This window comes from Chinchilla lanigera, unplaced genomic scaffold (assembly GCF_000276665.1).
Source record: "Chinchilla lanigera isolate Chin_1 unplaced genomic scaffold, ChiLan1.0 scaffold00001, whole genome shotgun sequence".
Lineage (NCBI taxonomy): Eukaryota > Metazoa > Chordata > Mammalia > Rodentia > Chinchillidae > Chinchilla > Chinchilla lanigera.
Genome location: NW_004955402.1, coordinates 19,417,315 through 19,433,458, shown reverse-complemented (window position 1 = coordinate 19,433,458; position 16,144 = coordinate 19,417,315). Strand labels below are relative to the sequence as shown.

The following is a 16,144-nucleotide window of genomic DNA, read 5'->3' as shown; positions in this document are numbered from 1 at the left end:
CGTGCAAGGTTAGGTTTCTTCATGTCCTTCAACCAGAGCAGCAAACCACAGCAGACTGGATGCAGAAGCCTGTATGATGGATCAGCTGTCTCCTGTTAAGCCAGACCTTAGAGATTTGCACGAAAATGTAAGCCACTGCTTGTCTTTTTATTAAATTTTCTTCCAGCTTGGCAAAATTACTTTTTTTTAAAGTAGAAAATGTGTGGTAACATGTTATAAGCTTATTCTTTGGAATGATAAAAAAATACATAGCTTTAAATTTTGCCAGTTTGATTTTCTAATAAGGTGAACACTGATGAATAAGCAATATTGCTCATAAGCAAAAGCTCTTTGGGGTCCCTGCTAGTTTTTTAAAGTGTGAAGTCTCCTCACACCCCAACTTTGAGAACTGCTGCTGGAGGAGTTGACTACAGTAGTGCGATCATCAGATGCAAATGAAGCGCTCATACCCTGAGGGTTAAATGAGAAAACACGAAATTTGCCGGGCTGGAGAGACGTGAGTGGCAGGGTTAGGCAGGTGTCCCCTCTCCCTCCCCTCCCTTGGGACAGGACAGCAAGGAAACTGTGAGATTCTGCACTGAGGACCATGCGGGGAGGCCTTGTGAGGCCTCTACCCTTGGCCCCAAAGGGAAGGATCAGAAATTGGGACAGTGATCTCTAATTGTTGCTGTCCCTTTTATTGAGGAACCTGAAGGTGTTCCTGGGGTGGGGGGGAGACAAAAAAGAGACAGAGAGAGATTTTGCCGGTTTGACTTTTATCCAAAAAATGATTGATAGCACATTCAGCTATTTACAGAGAAGATCCGTCTTCAGAAGAATGGGGTGGTTGTCACACAGTTTAGGTGAAATCCCATGATGAAGAATCCTTTTTAATTTCACAGGCTGGCCGCACGGTTGAATTAATCTTCAAAAAACATGTTGCTAAAAGGGGAAAGAACAATTGATGACTTAATTTCTAAATTTAAAACCTGTCATTTAAATGAATCACACTGAAAGAAGGTCTAATTTTTAAATGAAGTCCCCGTCAGTGGTTTGCTGGCCCGGCTCCCAGCAGTCTGGAGGAAGACAATCCAGTCCCCCAGGCTAGCGCTACTGAGATGCTAAAAACGCGAGGGGGTGGAGCAGCACTGGCCTCTGAAAGAAGGTCGTTCTGATGGAAGATTTAAACTAGATCTAGAAGATCTGTTATCAGCGAATTAACTGGAGAAATGCCAACACTAAGGAAACAGGTCAATCAATTGCTTGTCCTTGGGCATGTCTTTAAATGACCCAGAGACAAAACAGTTCTCTGTAATATTTATAGTGTGTGTGTGTGTGCACGCGTGTGCACTTGTTTTCACTTAATATCCCTACTATGCCCCTAATACTCTGATTGTTTCCTCACTGTATTGGTCCAGCCTCCTTCTTTCTCTTTCTTTGTTTCTAATCATTTTTCTTTAATTCTTTCCAACATTCACCCATTAAGCCAGCATCCTTATAATAGCTGTAACTTTTCCAAGTTCCTCGGGGGCTGTCGTAGCTGTCCCACCCAGCACAGCGGTCCCCCTGCCAGCCCTCTGCCACCTTCGCTCCTACAGAGTGGCTACCAGGTCCTACACTGGCTCATCGGTGCCTTCTGACCATAAAATAAGCTGGAAATAGCTGCTTAAAAGCAAAACTACCTGCATCTATTTAAATATTTTTCTGATAATTCTGTGGATTAGTTGCTGTATTGCCTCACAATTAGCTTTGGACATCTTCCTGATGTTGGTGAAAAAGGACAAGAGTAAACGAGAATAAAATTATTTGCTTTCTTTTCAGTAATCGTCTATCTTTGGACTAACTTTGCAAAAAAAATTATCTTGATACTAGGCTTCAACTTTTTAAAAAAAACTCTACAGCCGGGAGCAGTGGTGCACACCTGTAATCCCAGCACTAGGGAGGCTGAGGCAGGAGGATCATGGCGAGTTCGAGATCAGCCTGGGCTACAAAGTGAACTTAAGGCCGGCCTGAACTGCATAGTGAGACCCTGTCTCAGAAAGACAAAAAAACCTTCTAAACTTAAAATACAGTATGACAGTATGTCTTAAATAATAATTTCTTTTAAAATATATTTTTGCTTTAGCTAGTGGCAATATTTTATCTTCAGAGATATTCTAGTAGAATATGTTTTTATCATCGGTTTCAGTAGTAATTTTCCAATTTGAATGAAGTAGGACGGGAGGAATGTTTAAACCTCACTTTCAAGTAATGTTCAGATTTTATGTCATTTTCTTTGTGCTCTGTTGTAAGATGAGGCTGCCTGCGGCACTCCACGCTCTCTACTACTGGGGCCCCGGCGGATGCCAGGCCACACTGCTCAAGTCCTACCCTTCAGAAATGAAGGCTCTTGTGCAAGCAATGCCCTCCCTCGGAAGCCGTCACCTTGCCCAGTCTTACGCCCCTTCCTGGGGACAGCCCACACACAGTGGCTGTAGATGTGGGGAGAGCAAAGGCCCCCTTTCCTCAGGCCAGGGCCGGGCTACAGAGCCCCAGCCTTGGCCCACCCACTCAGGCTCCCCTCATCTCCGTGCTCCCAGAAGCACTTCCCAGAAAACCACTGCACGGGATATCCACCTCAGAAGCTACTGCCTCGGAGACCTGCCCGGGACAGAGTAGTTTCAAGAGTTTATTCCCATTTTAGAGATTTCCTGAGGCAAAACTTTAAAAGTCTATCTGAGATTAGTTACTTCTAGGGAGCCAAAATTAGCTGGAACTGTCTTTATGGAAAAGCTCCCCCTCCAAACATGCCTGCACCCCCTTCCTGCCGGCCTGAGTTCAGCCACTCCTGTGACACCTTTAGAAAAACACTTGTAAAGCAGCTCTCTGTGTTAGCAGAAAGTAGGAGCTTGCAGGCAAAATCAGTTGTGCCTTTCAGGAGGGTCCAAGGCCACCCACACCCCAAGGAAACATGCACAGCCACACACAATTTTGGATACAACACTAGGAGCACAACAAACTCCCCCACAGACCTGTTTCAGAACCATTGTTCTACATTGCAGGTAATAGGAGCTCACAGTCTAAAGTCAGTTTTCCCAGCATGGGAAAAAAAAAGGGTTAAAAAAAACATAGTACTTGTAAATGGGCTAATTCTTTTCCATGTGATTTCATCAGTAGCTTCTAAATAATACCGGAACACCAGATTCCACTTACATTTTCCACGGTCGTGTTTGCTGACTTGGAGCTTGGCCCTTTGCGATACTTCCTCCTCACACAGTAGACACTCACGAGGGTGACTATCAGCATCAGGACGAACACAGCCACGGTGGAAGAAACAGCAATGACGACGGTGTCCTGCGTGGAGCCTCGCTTCTCACACCTTTCTCCCATGTACCACCAGTCTTCCCCCGAGGGACACCTACACGCAGGGGTGCAACTCAGTTAGGGCTGATTGTGAACTCTGGAAATCTTGCTCATCAAAGCTGTTGATCATCTTTACTCCGCTGGTCACCAATAAGTCATGGGCACGTGCGACTGCTTTACCCAGTCCCGGGCTGGAGAAGACGGTGTCTGGCACCAGGAGGCCGGGCAGAGGCGATGGAAAGGAAAAAAGGAATTACTCCTAACCCGACCTTCAGACAGCAGCAGCTCCCAGGAAGGGAAGGGAGGAAGCACACATATAAAGTAAAGTTGTTCTCCACCTTCTAGCTTTACACCTGGCCAAGGTTTTCTCAGAACTTTAGCATCTTTATTTAGAAAATAAGGACGGCCATCCTCAAAAAGATGAGACGGTGGTAAAGACTTAACAAAAGATGTAACCCGTAAGGACTTTTTCAGGCAATTAGAATATAATGTGCTAATTTTTCTTAAATAATTTCACTGTCCTTAATAGCTCCCTGAAGTCTCAAATGGAGTGAAAAAATTAATAGGTATTCTAGCCAGGCACGGTGGTGCTTGCCTATAATCCCAGCACTCTGCAAAGCTGAGGCAGAGAAATCACAAGCTTCAGTCCAGCCTGGGCAACGTAGCAACTTAACGAAGCGCTGTCTCAAAATGAGAAGGCCTGGGGACGTAGCTCCATGCAAAGCCCCCGGGTTCAATTCCCAGGACCACAGAAGTAAATAGATATTCTGTGAGCGACTTCAAGAGGAGAACTGATCCGTTTCTGCCTCTGAACTATCCGCAGTTCACCCTACACATGATCACAAAGTTTCTAACAGGGAGCGCTCTCCTGAGTGACCCATACCTGCACTCGGCTTTGTTTTCTTGGATGACGCAGATGCCACCATTTTCACATGTAATTCTTGAGCAGAGGTCAAGGACAGTGGAGGTCGGGGCTGGCTGAGGTGATGAAGAACTGAGGTGAGCTATGTCTAAAGAGGGTAGGAGGACAGCAGGAAAAAAATCAGCTTTTGCTTTAAAAGTTGCTGAATCTTTATGTCTCAAAATAGATGTTCAGATTTCAAGTTGTGAGAAATGTAAATAACCTGATGCCCTGCTCAGCGATATTCGTAAGCAGTAAGATAAGAAACAGGCAAAGGGAAGATGAGCCACGCTGCTATACAACTTAACTATATATTTGCCTGGGCTGGTAGAGCTCTAGAAAGCACAAGCCCTTAACAACAGTCCTCTATTCTGTTTTGTTTTGTTTTTGTCTTTTTGAGACAGGGTCTTGCTATGCAGTTCAGGTGGCCTTGAGCTCACTTTGTAGCCCAGGCTGGTCTCAAACTCACAAAGATCCTCCTGCCTCAGCCTCCCTAGTGCTGGGATTACAGGTGTGCAACACCATGCCTGGCCAACAACAGCCCTCTAAGGACAGATAAAGAAACCACAGCTCAAAAGTGCAAAGCAGTTAACACCCTGCCCAAGGTCATGGTCTCTTGCTTGCTGAAATAAGACGGCAGAGATTTCAAGGCATACACCTGGGCCCTAACAGTGAACGTCACGGTCTTTCACATTGTTTTTTGTTAGTGTTGCTTCTGATCCAAAGAGGGCCAAAGAGAATTGATGACTATGTGACTATTTCTCAATTACATACCATGTTTTCTTGCTTGATAAGAGTTATTTTTGAATACCCCTTTCCCAAAAAGTATCAGCTGGATTTATTCTAATGGACTCTTTAATCAAGATTCCAATGGTTTTCATTGTTCCATTTTGTATCATGACAAGGATTCTGATTTATTGAGAGGCAAGTGGGTCTTTAATGGTAGATCACTTACAATCCTACCACAAAAAAAAAACATGGAAACCAAAACAATTGCTGAAAAATATATTTATTGGCTGGCACAGGTAAGAAATTTTAAAAAACAACTGACTAAAGTTATTACTGCCAAGATATTTGGGTGTACATGCATTTGCAGGATGCATGTGTGTACAGACATGGGTGAAAAGACAGTCCATTTCTAGTTTAATTTCATGTGCTTGTGTAAGATTTTTATTTCTGAAATCCCAGAGTATAATCCTAGGGAATATTAGTTATACTTTCACTTATTTGTAAAGAAATTTTCCAGCCTACCAGTGGCCACTATGGCGCCATGTAGTGGTGATTAAATTTTTTATCCTAGATATTTCACTGTTTCGTATTAAATTATTTTCATATTGTTAATGATTCATGCCAAAAACCCTCACACATACCTATTTCCCCCCACATCCTATAATGTACCTCACAATGAACCCCAGAACAACACACTAATAATCAATGACCACAACCCAAAAAAAACCTAGCTCATATAAAACTACTTTTATTTACATACCTTCCACTGTCAATAAGATATAAACATCATTTCCTTTTATAAAGTCTCTGCTTTTCATCCTCTGTTGTGTTATAAAGGCGCTGGTTCCATAACCTCCACCTCGGCTAAACTGAGTTCCATTAGGAAAAAAAGCCACACTTCCCACTTTAGAAGGGTTGTCCCAAAAATAGTTTCCATTATCTGAAAAAAACAATTTATATTAATGGATTGTGTTTAGTGTCATCATAGCGATTGGTGGTAGGAAAGAAGAGGCCATGTGAAACACAATTAGGATGGAGCTCAAAGTAATTAAATGATGCTATTGACCTGCGATGTAGTCCCTGGCAAATCGCTGAAGCTTGTTCATCTATACTGTCCTAAAGGAAATGAGACTGCCTGGCAGGGGAGCCAGACCTGCACTATGAGTGAAGAGGTATCACGAATTCCCCGGAGGAGGACATCTTATCTGTACTTACTAGCCAGTATAGACACCCTTCTTCCTGTTAGAATCGTGCCTTAGTGGCCTTCTGAATTACAGACAGTCCTTTTAACTGAGTTAAAACAATACACTGCAAAAACAGTTTTTAATACCAGTGTAGAACAATTTATCTCATTAGCTGTACTATTCACCTAACAGCAAAGTCCTTCAGGGGGACAAGATTGGGAGACCACTGCTTCTGGTAAAACATAACAACCCACCTGTCTCTGAACTCTTTTCAGTGTCATTGAGTGGCAGAAATTTTTGAAAAAGAGTGAAAAGGTCTGAATCCCTAAAATTCCCTTTGTGAATTCTTTTCTCTATCAGATTAAGTCACCTTTCATTCTATGTCATGTTAGTCCAGCTTTTTCATCTACAAAATTCCTATTTGGCAATAGTAGTCAGCTTGCCATAATTTGTATTTTCCTTTACTAGGCTGCCAGAGACAAAAAAATTATTAAAATTAGGAGAGCTTTTATTGCCTGCTGGACTGCTCCTTTTGAGACTGAGAAGATATGGAATGATGTCACCATTAGTAAATGTTCCACAACACTTTAATAAGAAGTTATAATCCATTCCTATACCCTTCCCATGACACTCCAGTATACCTGTATAACATCTTCCTTCTGATCAAAAACCACTCCTATTCCAAGAGCTGAATTGTGTGTGATAATCCCAGTGGTAGGACCACTGGACATATGGGCTAAAAGAATTGAACATCTGAGGGAATGTCCATACCAGGCCCTTCCAACACACTTCCATTCTTGCTCTACACTAATTCTCATAACAAATCTGTGGATTGTTGTTACTGCCCTAGTTTGCAGCTGGGGACAATAGAGTCCAAGAGGTTATTTGATGAGGTTCATACATCTCATGAGAAGAAAGCCTTGGATTTGAACCCAGGTACGCCAGACTCTAAAACCAACACTCCTTGCAAAACACTGGAACTTCAGGCCACTGATGCTCAGGAATAAAGCCAGCCACTAACTTCTCTACTTGCCAGAGTCCTTGCTGACATTTCTAACAGTCCCTGCTTGGAGACTTTCTCCTCAACTGTTGAAAGCTTTCCCCTAAACATCTTCCATTCTTAAGATTCCAGACTTAAAATTTCTTAGGTAACCAACTGTGCAATCTCTCCCTGCTAAGACTGTCCCTCCTATAACAATGATCATGTGTTAGCATTAAAGAAAATGAATCACGAACCGGAGGTCATAAGTGGGTCTGTAGTTATACTGCGCTGGTTGGACATACGCTGTCGAATGTCAGGATTTTGATCCAGGAGTGTCATTGTGGCTTGTTGCCAAGGACATGGCCACTGTAGTTGATCATCATTGGCTCCAGAGATCAAGTGGAAATATATCCCTACATTAGTCAATGATCGTAGATCCAAGTAAATCTGGAAAGCATAACCTTTAGGAGAATAGAATGGAGGGCTATATAGAGTTGCACTTGGGCTGTCAATGATATGTGTGAAATTGCTTATATGCCAAACATGATGAGGGCACCGCGTTTCTGAAAGATTGATGTCATCAATAGACAGACCGCCTGCTGCTGCACCAGCTCCTCGAAGTCCTTCAAACACCACTCTAAATTTGTTGGTCACTTGCAATGTTACATAGTAAAGCTGCCAGCTCCCAATGGGTATTTCTGCAAAAAGTCATTATTTCAAAGAAGAGAAAGGATTATGCCATATGCAAATCAACCTTAGAGTTCTAACTGTTATAGATAAACGATTAAGCCAGAGCTATTGATTCCTACAGGATATGGTTTTCTCACTTCCTTAGCCCAGGATCATTCACTTCAAGGTATTTCTCCAAGGTCAGACTGTTCCCTGGAATATCTGAAAAGTTATTCCCAGAAATGGCTACTCTTTATTATCAACTTGGTTGGCTTGACAGATATCTAGGAGATTAGAAAAGCGTGCTTCTAGGCCAGGCATGGTGGCGCACGCCTGTAATCCCAGCACTCAGGAGGCTGAGGCAGGAGGATCGTTGGGAGTTCAAGGCCAGCCTGGGCTACAAAGTGAGCTCAAGGCCAGTCTGAACTGCAGAGTGAGACCCTGTCTCAAAAAAAAAGACAAAAAAAAAAAAAAAAAAGAAAAGCATGCTTCTGAGTGGATCCGGGTGGATCCGGGTGGATCTGAGTGGATCAGGGGAGAGCAACCTTGGGGACTGCGTCTGGCCCCTGGCCTCTTCCTCTCTGGCTCTTTCCTCTCACTTTTCTTCCTGACTGCCGTGAGGTGGGCAGCTTTCCTCCTCCAGGCTCTTCCGCCATGATGCTCCTGCCTTGGAGCCAGCTGACCATGGACTGTGCCCTTTGAACCCAGGAGCCAGAATAAACTCTTTCGCTTTCAAGTTACAAGTGTCAGGTGCTTTGCTCCAGCAATAGAAAGGTGATTAATTCAAAGAGTGAGCAATAGCCTGTAGCTTATGAGTACTCTGTGTTCCATTTATGAGTTTTCTGCCATTCTACATTACTTAATAATCTAACAAGCTTACTGTCCATAACTCTGTGATATTCAGCCAAAACTTCCTTTAGTATGCCTATAGTTTGACTTTTTTTTTTTTTTTTTGAGATAGGGTTTCACTGTATGGTCCAGACTGGCCTTGAACTCACTAGGCCAGGCTGGCCCTGGACTTACCACAATCCTTCTGCCTCAGCATCCCAAGTGCCAGAATTACAGGTGTGTGCCACCACATTCAGCTGACTTTCTTCAAGTGCACAATTCTCAGTCAGCTTTTTAGCAGTATTAAATAGGGACCAGCCAAACCCTAGATGATGCCCATTCTATTGTCTAGTTCTTAGACCACTTACTCATGACTCAACACTCTAAGTAGATATGTAGTATCACCTCTTTTCTCCCAACCTGTACTTCCTCCTCAACTGTTCTCCTAGACCAGTGCTGGCAAACCATGGGATGCATGCCACAGTGGGCTGTTTGTATCATTAAAAGTTCTAAGCAGTTCTGCACCACTGTCCTAGGCCCTTTGCTGGCAGTACGTGGTAGGCCATTTTGCATTACCTTCTTGTGTCACATACTTCAATAAGAAGTAGTACATTAAAAAATCCTCAGAAGCCTCTGGGTTAGACAACAGATGAGTTTATGTCAAACTAGTAGTTAACACAAAGACTGAAAACTTAAATGTATTAGTATTTAATGAGAAAGTACCATTACAATTGGTACAACTGCTTGAAAATAAGTTAGAAATAGCTAAATTACACAAAATGCTATTGTCTGTGGATGTACCCTAGACTGAACAAAAATCTTTTATGAGAGCTTTTATTTCATTATCCTCAGTACCACCAGTTTAAATTGTGGGCTCCTAAGCAAGTCTCTTAAATGCTTTTGTGTTATTTTGTCTACCCATGATGTACCTACAGATTGCTGATGGGAAGGATCTCTCTTCTAAGCCTAGGCAATTTTATATATACATAATTAATATTGACATGTATTTACATATTAATTCATTATATTTATATTAACATGTAGAATATTTTTCTAAAAGCTTTTCCTGTCTGTAACACATAACTATGTCATATAGCACTTCAGCAATAAAATGTATGCATGATGTGTGCACATTCTTCACGAGATCAAGAACGTCACTGTTCATAGGTGTTCACAAAGAAAAATAGCATCTGTGTTTCAGACTGTTTCTCATTAAACAGAGGAAAAGTGGCATGCTGTGGCAAGATGTGGATCCATCTTATAGCGTTTTTCTCAGTCCATCAAAGCATGAGGTCAAGATTGAAACAGTCATCTGTTTGCCAGCTCCATCTCTTCTCCAGGGAATCCTGGCCATCTGCTTTCCTAGGCAGTCAGCCTGGCCCACCTCTCTGCTACCTGACTGGTATGAGGATGAGCACCCACTCCCTGCTCAGCAATTGCTCTAGCAGGTGCATTTAGTCCAAGTCATAACAGTCAAAGTCCTGCAATTTAAGACTAGAAATTAGACAAAGGGTGGATACAAGAAGCTGGGAAACAAAAAAAGCCAAAGTACTAGTCCATGGACAAGGGCGTTCTGAGATGAGCTGAGAGATTCCAACACTTTGGACACAGGTCCTGTCCTCCCTCGCCCATTCTGCGGTTTAGTTACGCTGAGCTAGTAGCCCTTCCTGTTTTACCTAAGTTAGTTTACACTGTACTTTTACTACTTACCAAAAACTGAATTGTACAATTTCAGAGGCTGTGTCACATTTCTTCAGAGAGTATCACATAATATAGCGCAAAAGGACCCTCTCTTTAGCCTCTTTATAGAAGGAACATCAAGTTCTATTTGAAAAACAGCTGACAGCTTCTGCCCTGTTTTACACTGCTGCATTAAGTAAAGAGACTTGTCTTCCTCAGAACCGCGAACAATAAGAAAGTTGATCTTTTACCTTTTATTTCTTCCACAAGGGTTAATTTACCATGTGCATCGTTGTCAGAGTACTCCCTCACGTAAATGTTCAGTTGGTCATTTTCACTTCCAGTGTTGTACAAATAAAATTCCAAGCACTGAAACCCTCGTTTAGGGTACAGTGTTCTACTTTCCAGCACTGCGGTGCCACCCACATTTACAGACCGACTGTCAAAATGCATGAAGAAACCAGAGCCTACAGAGAGGACAAAAGTGGAATTGAGAAAAAGCAGGTAGTGGGTGGAGGCGTGTGTGTTCGTTAACAGTAGCAAGAGATCCCTTCCACATGGCTCAGCTAATAGCAACATACAAATCACGAGGTGAAAACTTCAGGAGCCTAAGCTATAATTCTGGCACTTGGAACAGCTACCTGATAGACATAATAGAATATGGGCCGGGGATACAGCTCAGTGGCACAAGCGCCTGCCTGTCAAGTGCAAGGTTGTGAGTTCGATTCCCGGTACCAAAAAAAAAAAAATAGAATAAAACTCAAGCATGCAACTTCTAAAACATTTACTTAGAATAGGAGTAGTTTGCAGACCCTGATCTTTGGTTATCTTCATTAACCAGGAGCTGTAAAGACAGAAGCTTAAGTGTCAAACGCTAATTTAGGAAAAAAAAATCTAATGTGAGATTCCGGGTCATGCCTAGCAGCAAGACTGAAAATCAGACTCCACAGGGAATGCCTTTCAAGTGACCCCAACGGGTGCAGCTCCCACCATCTGTAAGACGCCACAGAGAGCTGAAAACATGAAAAGGGGCGTGGAAATTACTTGGAAAGGAGAACTGAAACATGAGTAGGGAGAGACACAGTATCCGTGGGTCCCCAGGCTCGAGTGAGGTGGTGCGGATGTAAGCACTGTGGAGAAGTAAAAGCGGTGTGCAGGGCGGAGAGAGAGAGAGAGGGAGAGAGAGATGACCAGGAGAGCAGGGCCTCGTTTGCTTTAAAAAGTACACGCTAAGCTTTTGGCTTTAAGCAGAAGTGGAAATGGAGGAGGAAAAAGGAGAAAGGTGAACAAGAAGAGAAAAGAACAAACAAAATGAAAGAAAGAGAGAACAAATGAATGAATGGAGAAGAAAGAAAGAGGGAAAGAAGAAAGAAAAAGAAGGAAGGAGGGAAGGAGGGAAGGAAGGGAGGAAGGCAGGAAGAAAGGCAAAGTGGGGAGGTGGAAGAAAAATGGGAGAGAAAGAAAATAATTCAACTTTCCAAAGATCTCAGAAGCATGGCAGCCATCAGGTGAGGTCCGCAGTTCAGTGTGTACAAATGATACTCATAATGAGAAGTTTGGTTTCATAATAACTGGGTGCAAATTCAAAGGCCCTTCCCAGTTCTCTGCTTCCATTATTTGCAATACATGACACTCTGAATCATGTCTAACAGAAGGCAGTGTGAGGTCTGACCATCCACCACTGCCTGTACCTCAGGTCAGGTGTTTGCTTAGCTCCCATTACGTGCATGTGCTGTGGTCTGAATACACTGATGTGCTGGCTGTTGTGTTTTCAAGTCCATCTGTTCATGGTACTTTGGGAGGTGATTAGGATCACAGGAAATCATGAGGGTGGGGTCCCCGTCATGGTGTTAGTGCCTTTATGAGAAGAAGAGTGACCCAAGCTAGTGCACTTGCTCTGTCTCCCTGCAGATGTGCTCTGCCACATTCGTTACAACTTAGCAAGAAGGGCATCAACACACACCAGCAGGTGCTGGAACCATGCTCCTGGATTTCACAGCCCCCAGATCTATAAAAAGTTTATTTCTTTTCTTTATAAATTACCTAGTCTCAGGCACTTAGTTATAGTAACAGAAAGCAAATGAATTAAAGCATTTAGGTACATTTCTAGTAGCAGGCAGTTTATGAAAGAGACAACACTAGGCATCCTTTCTCTTACTATAGATGTCAGTGTTCAAAATCAGGAAGGAAGCACGCTGCCCTAGGATGGTGTAACTGTTCTACAGAACCACACTCTGGCCTCCTTCCCTCCCCTCTCTGGTTTAGGTAGGACCACTCTCTGCTAGCCACATGGATTTAAAAAGAAAAATAAAAGGAAAAGCACCTTGTCATGCTTAGACACTTAATCCCTGTGTAGATCAAGCCTTGGCTCTCAATTCTAAAGTCTACTTTTATCAATTTGCTGTCAGAAATGAGCAAGAAAATAAAAGTCTGGTACTTATAGCAAAATGACTATTTAAAAATTAAACTGGAAAAAGATCATAATCTGGATAAAATTCAATAAACTGTACTAACAGTATTGTCTGTCTTCATTTTAAGTATTTGTTGTAATGGGGACATATAATCATATCCAGCTACCATTCTGAAATGGAGTAACCCCAGCCCCATGCTGTCCATTAGAAAGAGTCTGTTGTGCTGTACAAACTGCTCGAAAACACCCGAGACAAGCCCTCCTCAGAAGGACAGTCATCTCTGGCTCTGAGCACATGCTGGTAGAACCCTTACAAAGCACACCTCTGAGTCATAGACACATAGTCTTAGCAAGTAAAGCAAAAAAAAAAAAAAAAAAAAAATCATGCCCTTATATGTTCTAATAGAAAATCATTAATAACTGATAGAACTGAGAGATCAAATCCCAATCTATAGCAGCAAAGGGAAAGGCTGGACCGGTGATTATAATATCTGGAAGATTCTCCCTCCTCTTACCTTGGCACTGGCCCATGTTAGAATGATCATTCTCCGGCCCCCCCGGAACCTGGGAAACCCACTGCCAGTCGACACTGTCCCCTGAACTTTGGATCATGCCACATACATTTTCCAGTTCAAAATCACATGAGTCCATAAAACTCAAGGAAGAAGCTGTGAGAGCAAAAAATAATTGTTAGCACTTATGCAACATGATAATCCAAGTAATAATCTAAATAATAAATCTGAGTTATCATACAAGTCTGAGGAATGCCAAGTTGGCATTAAAGGGGACACCCCATTAGTTCTGGAAGCTGGTGACTCGAAGACCCCTCTTCGTCTATCAAGAGATTGATTAGTTCTATGGATATGAATAAGCTGCCTGCACCATGTCATTTTTTCTTCTAATTAATATATTTGTAGAAACTTGAATCCATACTGCCTGTTACTCAAATAATTAAGCCACAACCCAGATTATCAGGTCCCATTTATAGTATAATTCTTATTTCAGCTGAAAGAGGTTTGAATATCAAATTGGTCATAACTTATTTACAGCAGCTCACAAACCTGCCTGGGGAATATTCCTACAAGACTCACGTTATTTTTAGGAACAAAAGGCCAGACCTTGTATCCAAGTCACAGATGGGGATCTAAGTGCTATTCTTTTTTTTTTTTTCCTGAAAGTCAAATTTCTATAACCTCAGAAAGCCCAAAACAGCACAGACCATCCTTTTTTTCCAACATGGCAGAGTGAAACACAAGTCATTTCAAAGAACCTGTCACATACTGCAGTTATACAGTCGATTCAGCTTTAGGAGGTCATAGTCACTGAAATCCATTCGCTGGCCAATCACATCCTCGAAGTCGGAGATTCTTGTGACAATTGTTGGCTCCGTTCCGTTTTGGAATGCAGTTTTACTGTAGTGCATTACAGAAGTGTAATCGTAGGGAACATTCAGGGAATCTGATTCTTGGTCATCATAGATGTTAAAATTGTGCTCTCTGCCTAAATGATATTAAAAAATCTTTAATTACTTGATGTTCATAAAATTCAGCCCATCTTACTCTACACACTGATAGCTTAGAAAGGGAGAACATAATAAACTACAGCAAGTTTTGCAAAAGCTGATCTATTATATTTCAAATGTCTCATATATTCCTGTCTTTGAATATAATATTCATGCTAAAATCACAATTCCAGCCATCTCTAAACATATTTCAGATTCCGCTACAGCCCAGAGTTATAATATGAGCATTTGGTCTAGAGCTCTAAAAACTGCTAATAGCCAAATTCTAAAAGGTGATGATGAAACATTCAGGCTCAGTGGTCACTAATAATGGAAGCTTGAGGGCATTCACAGCAGATGGAAATGAAACTGAGAAATTCTGGGAGGGCGGATGAGATGGAACCTGGGGAGGATAACTTGGACAAGAGCCTTTAAAAAGGATTGCCATGGTCAGGGATTATTTGGTCACTGGAATATATGTAGATTTATAGTAACATCATGGAGACTATACTTAATAACAGTGTATTATATACTTCAAAACTGCTATGAGAAAAATTTCAAGTGTCTCACCCTAAAAATGTGAAGTGAGGTGAAAGACATGCTGATTGGTTTTAATCATTCCATACTATGTACACATATCAAAACACCATTTTGTAGCCCATATATAAATAATATAATTATGATTTATCAACTATGCATATTCATTGTTTACAACTAAAATGAATGTTCAGAGAAGATACCTGGCCACTTCGCACCATACTAGTGGGCAACTGATTGCAACTTGAAATCGGATGATTTTATGGGCCTAATAAGGTATACCTGATCTCCCAATCTTACAGATGTGAGCAGAAGTTTCTACCAAAAATTGGACTTCGAGAATTCTAAAGACTGAAATCATACATTAAAACTAAACACTTTGCTTACACTGGAAATCTTTTTGCAGCTGTGCAGCAATATAACTAATTATAAATCTGCTTTAACCTAGAATTTCTTAAACTAATTTGACCACTGGACATCCACGAACAAAACATGGATGGGAACATCTGGGAACATTCTGGGAACATCAGGTTCTCGGATTATGAAAAGTTCAAAAGCACAGTGGGAGCCAGGCGTAGCGGCACACGCCTGTAATCCCAGCACTCAGGGGGCTGAGGCGGGAGGATCTTTGTGAGTTTGAGGCCAGCCTGGGCTACAAAGTGAGCTCAAGGCCTGAATTGCACAGCAAGACCCTGTCTCAAAAAGACCAAAAAAAGAAAAAAGACACAGTAGTAAGATTCTGGGACACTGGCTCCTCAGCGACTTTCAGGGGCTTCAGTTTATGCTGATTAGAGGATAAATGAAGTAAGACATCAAAGCATGAGAGTTATTCAACTATTAACAACTGGTGCACATGGCAAGAGGACAAGTGGTTAGAAACTCAGTCTCCTTAACTAACAATAATTTTCTAAGCACTAGGAGAAATGTACCTGACAGAATTCTGTCCCAAACTATGGTGACATAGTCATCCCGATCAGAACGGGACTGCTCGTGCCAGAAGCCCAGCGCGTGGAGGAACTCGTGTTGCACCGTCGCGATCCTGTCGCAGTTGTCGCCGATGGAGAGCTCCTGCCGGCCAGTGTGCCTGTTTCCTACGTAGGACCAGCACCTTGTAGAGGTTTGCAGAGAAGGGAAAGAGGGCGTTGCAGAGGTGCACGCCGCGCTCACAGAGCAACGTGCTCGCTGCCTCGTCTCCTCCGGAGCTGACCCAGACCCTTCCCTCTGCTAGGGTCACTGCGTGCTCCTCTGGTAGCCCGGATGGGGCGGGGGCAGCAGCGCAGAGCACGAGGTCTTGGGAGGACTGCCCTAACTCCGGACTGCGCAGGAACAATCCCCTCATCCTGATTTTCCTTGGGCATTTTGAAGTCTTTGAGCTCTTCCTCAGTCCACCTAGGCCCACCAA

At 42.5% G+C, this 16,144-nt stretch overlaps 1 protein-coding gene across 1 annotated transcript in view; it reads right to left on the bottom strand.

The window, feature by feature from the left end:
* Window positions 1-734: 734 nt before the first annotated feature.
* Window positions 735-16,144, bottom strand: part of Mep1b (meprin A, beta) — a 28,699-nt gene continuing 13,289 nt past the window's right edge. Inside the window, exons 7-15 of the mRNA XM_005372753.2 lie at window positions 15,672-15,850; window positions 13,986-14,204; window positions 13,220-13,372; window positions 10,546-10,761; window positions 7,372-7,815; window positions 5,712-5,891; window positions 4,205-4,331; window positions 3,172-3,376; window positions 735-921 (exon numbers count right to left, since the gene is read on the bottom strand). Of these exons, the coding sequence (XP_005372810.1) occupies window positions 907-921; window positions 3,172-3,376; window positions 4,205-4,331; window positions 5,712-5,891; window positions 7,372-7,815; window positions 10,546-10,761; window positions 13,220-13,372; window positions 13,986-14,204; window positions 15,672-15,850 (1,738 nt within the window). The 3' untranslated portion in view covers window positions 735-906. The remainder of the gene's footprint in view (window positions 922-3,171; window positions 3,377-4,204; window positions 4,332-5,711; window positions 5,892-7,371; window positions 7,816-10,545; window positions 10,762-13,219; window positions 13,373-13,985; window positions 14,205-15,671; window positions 15,851-16,144) is intronic.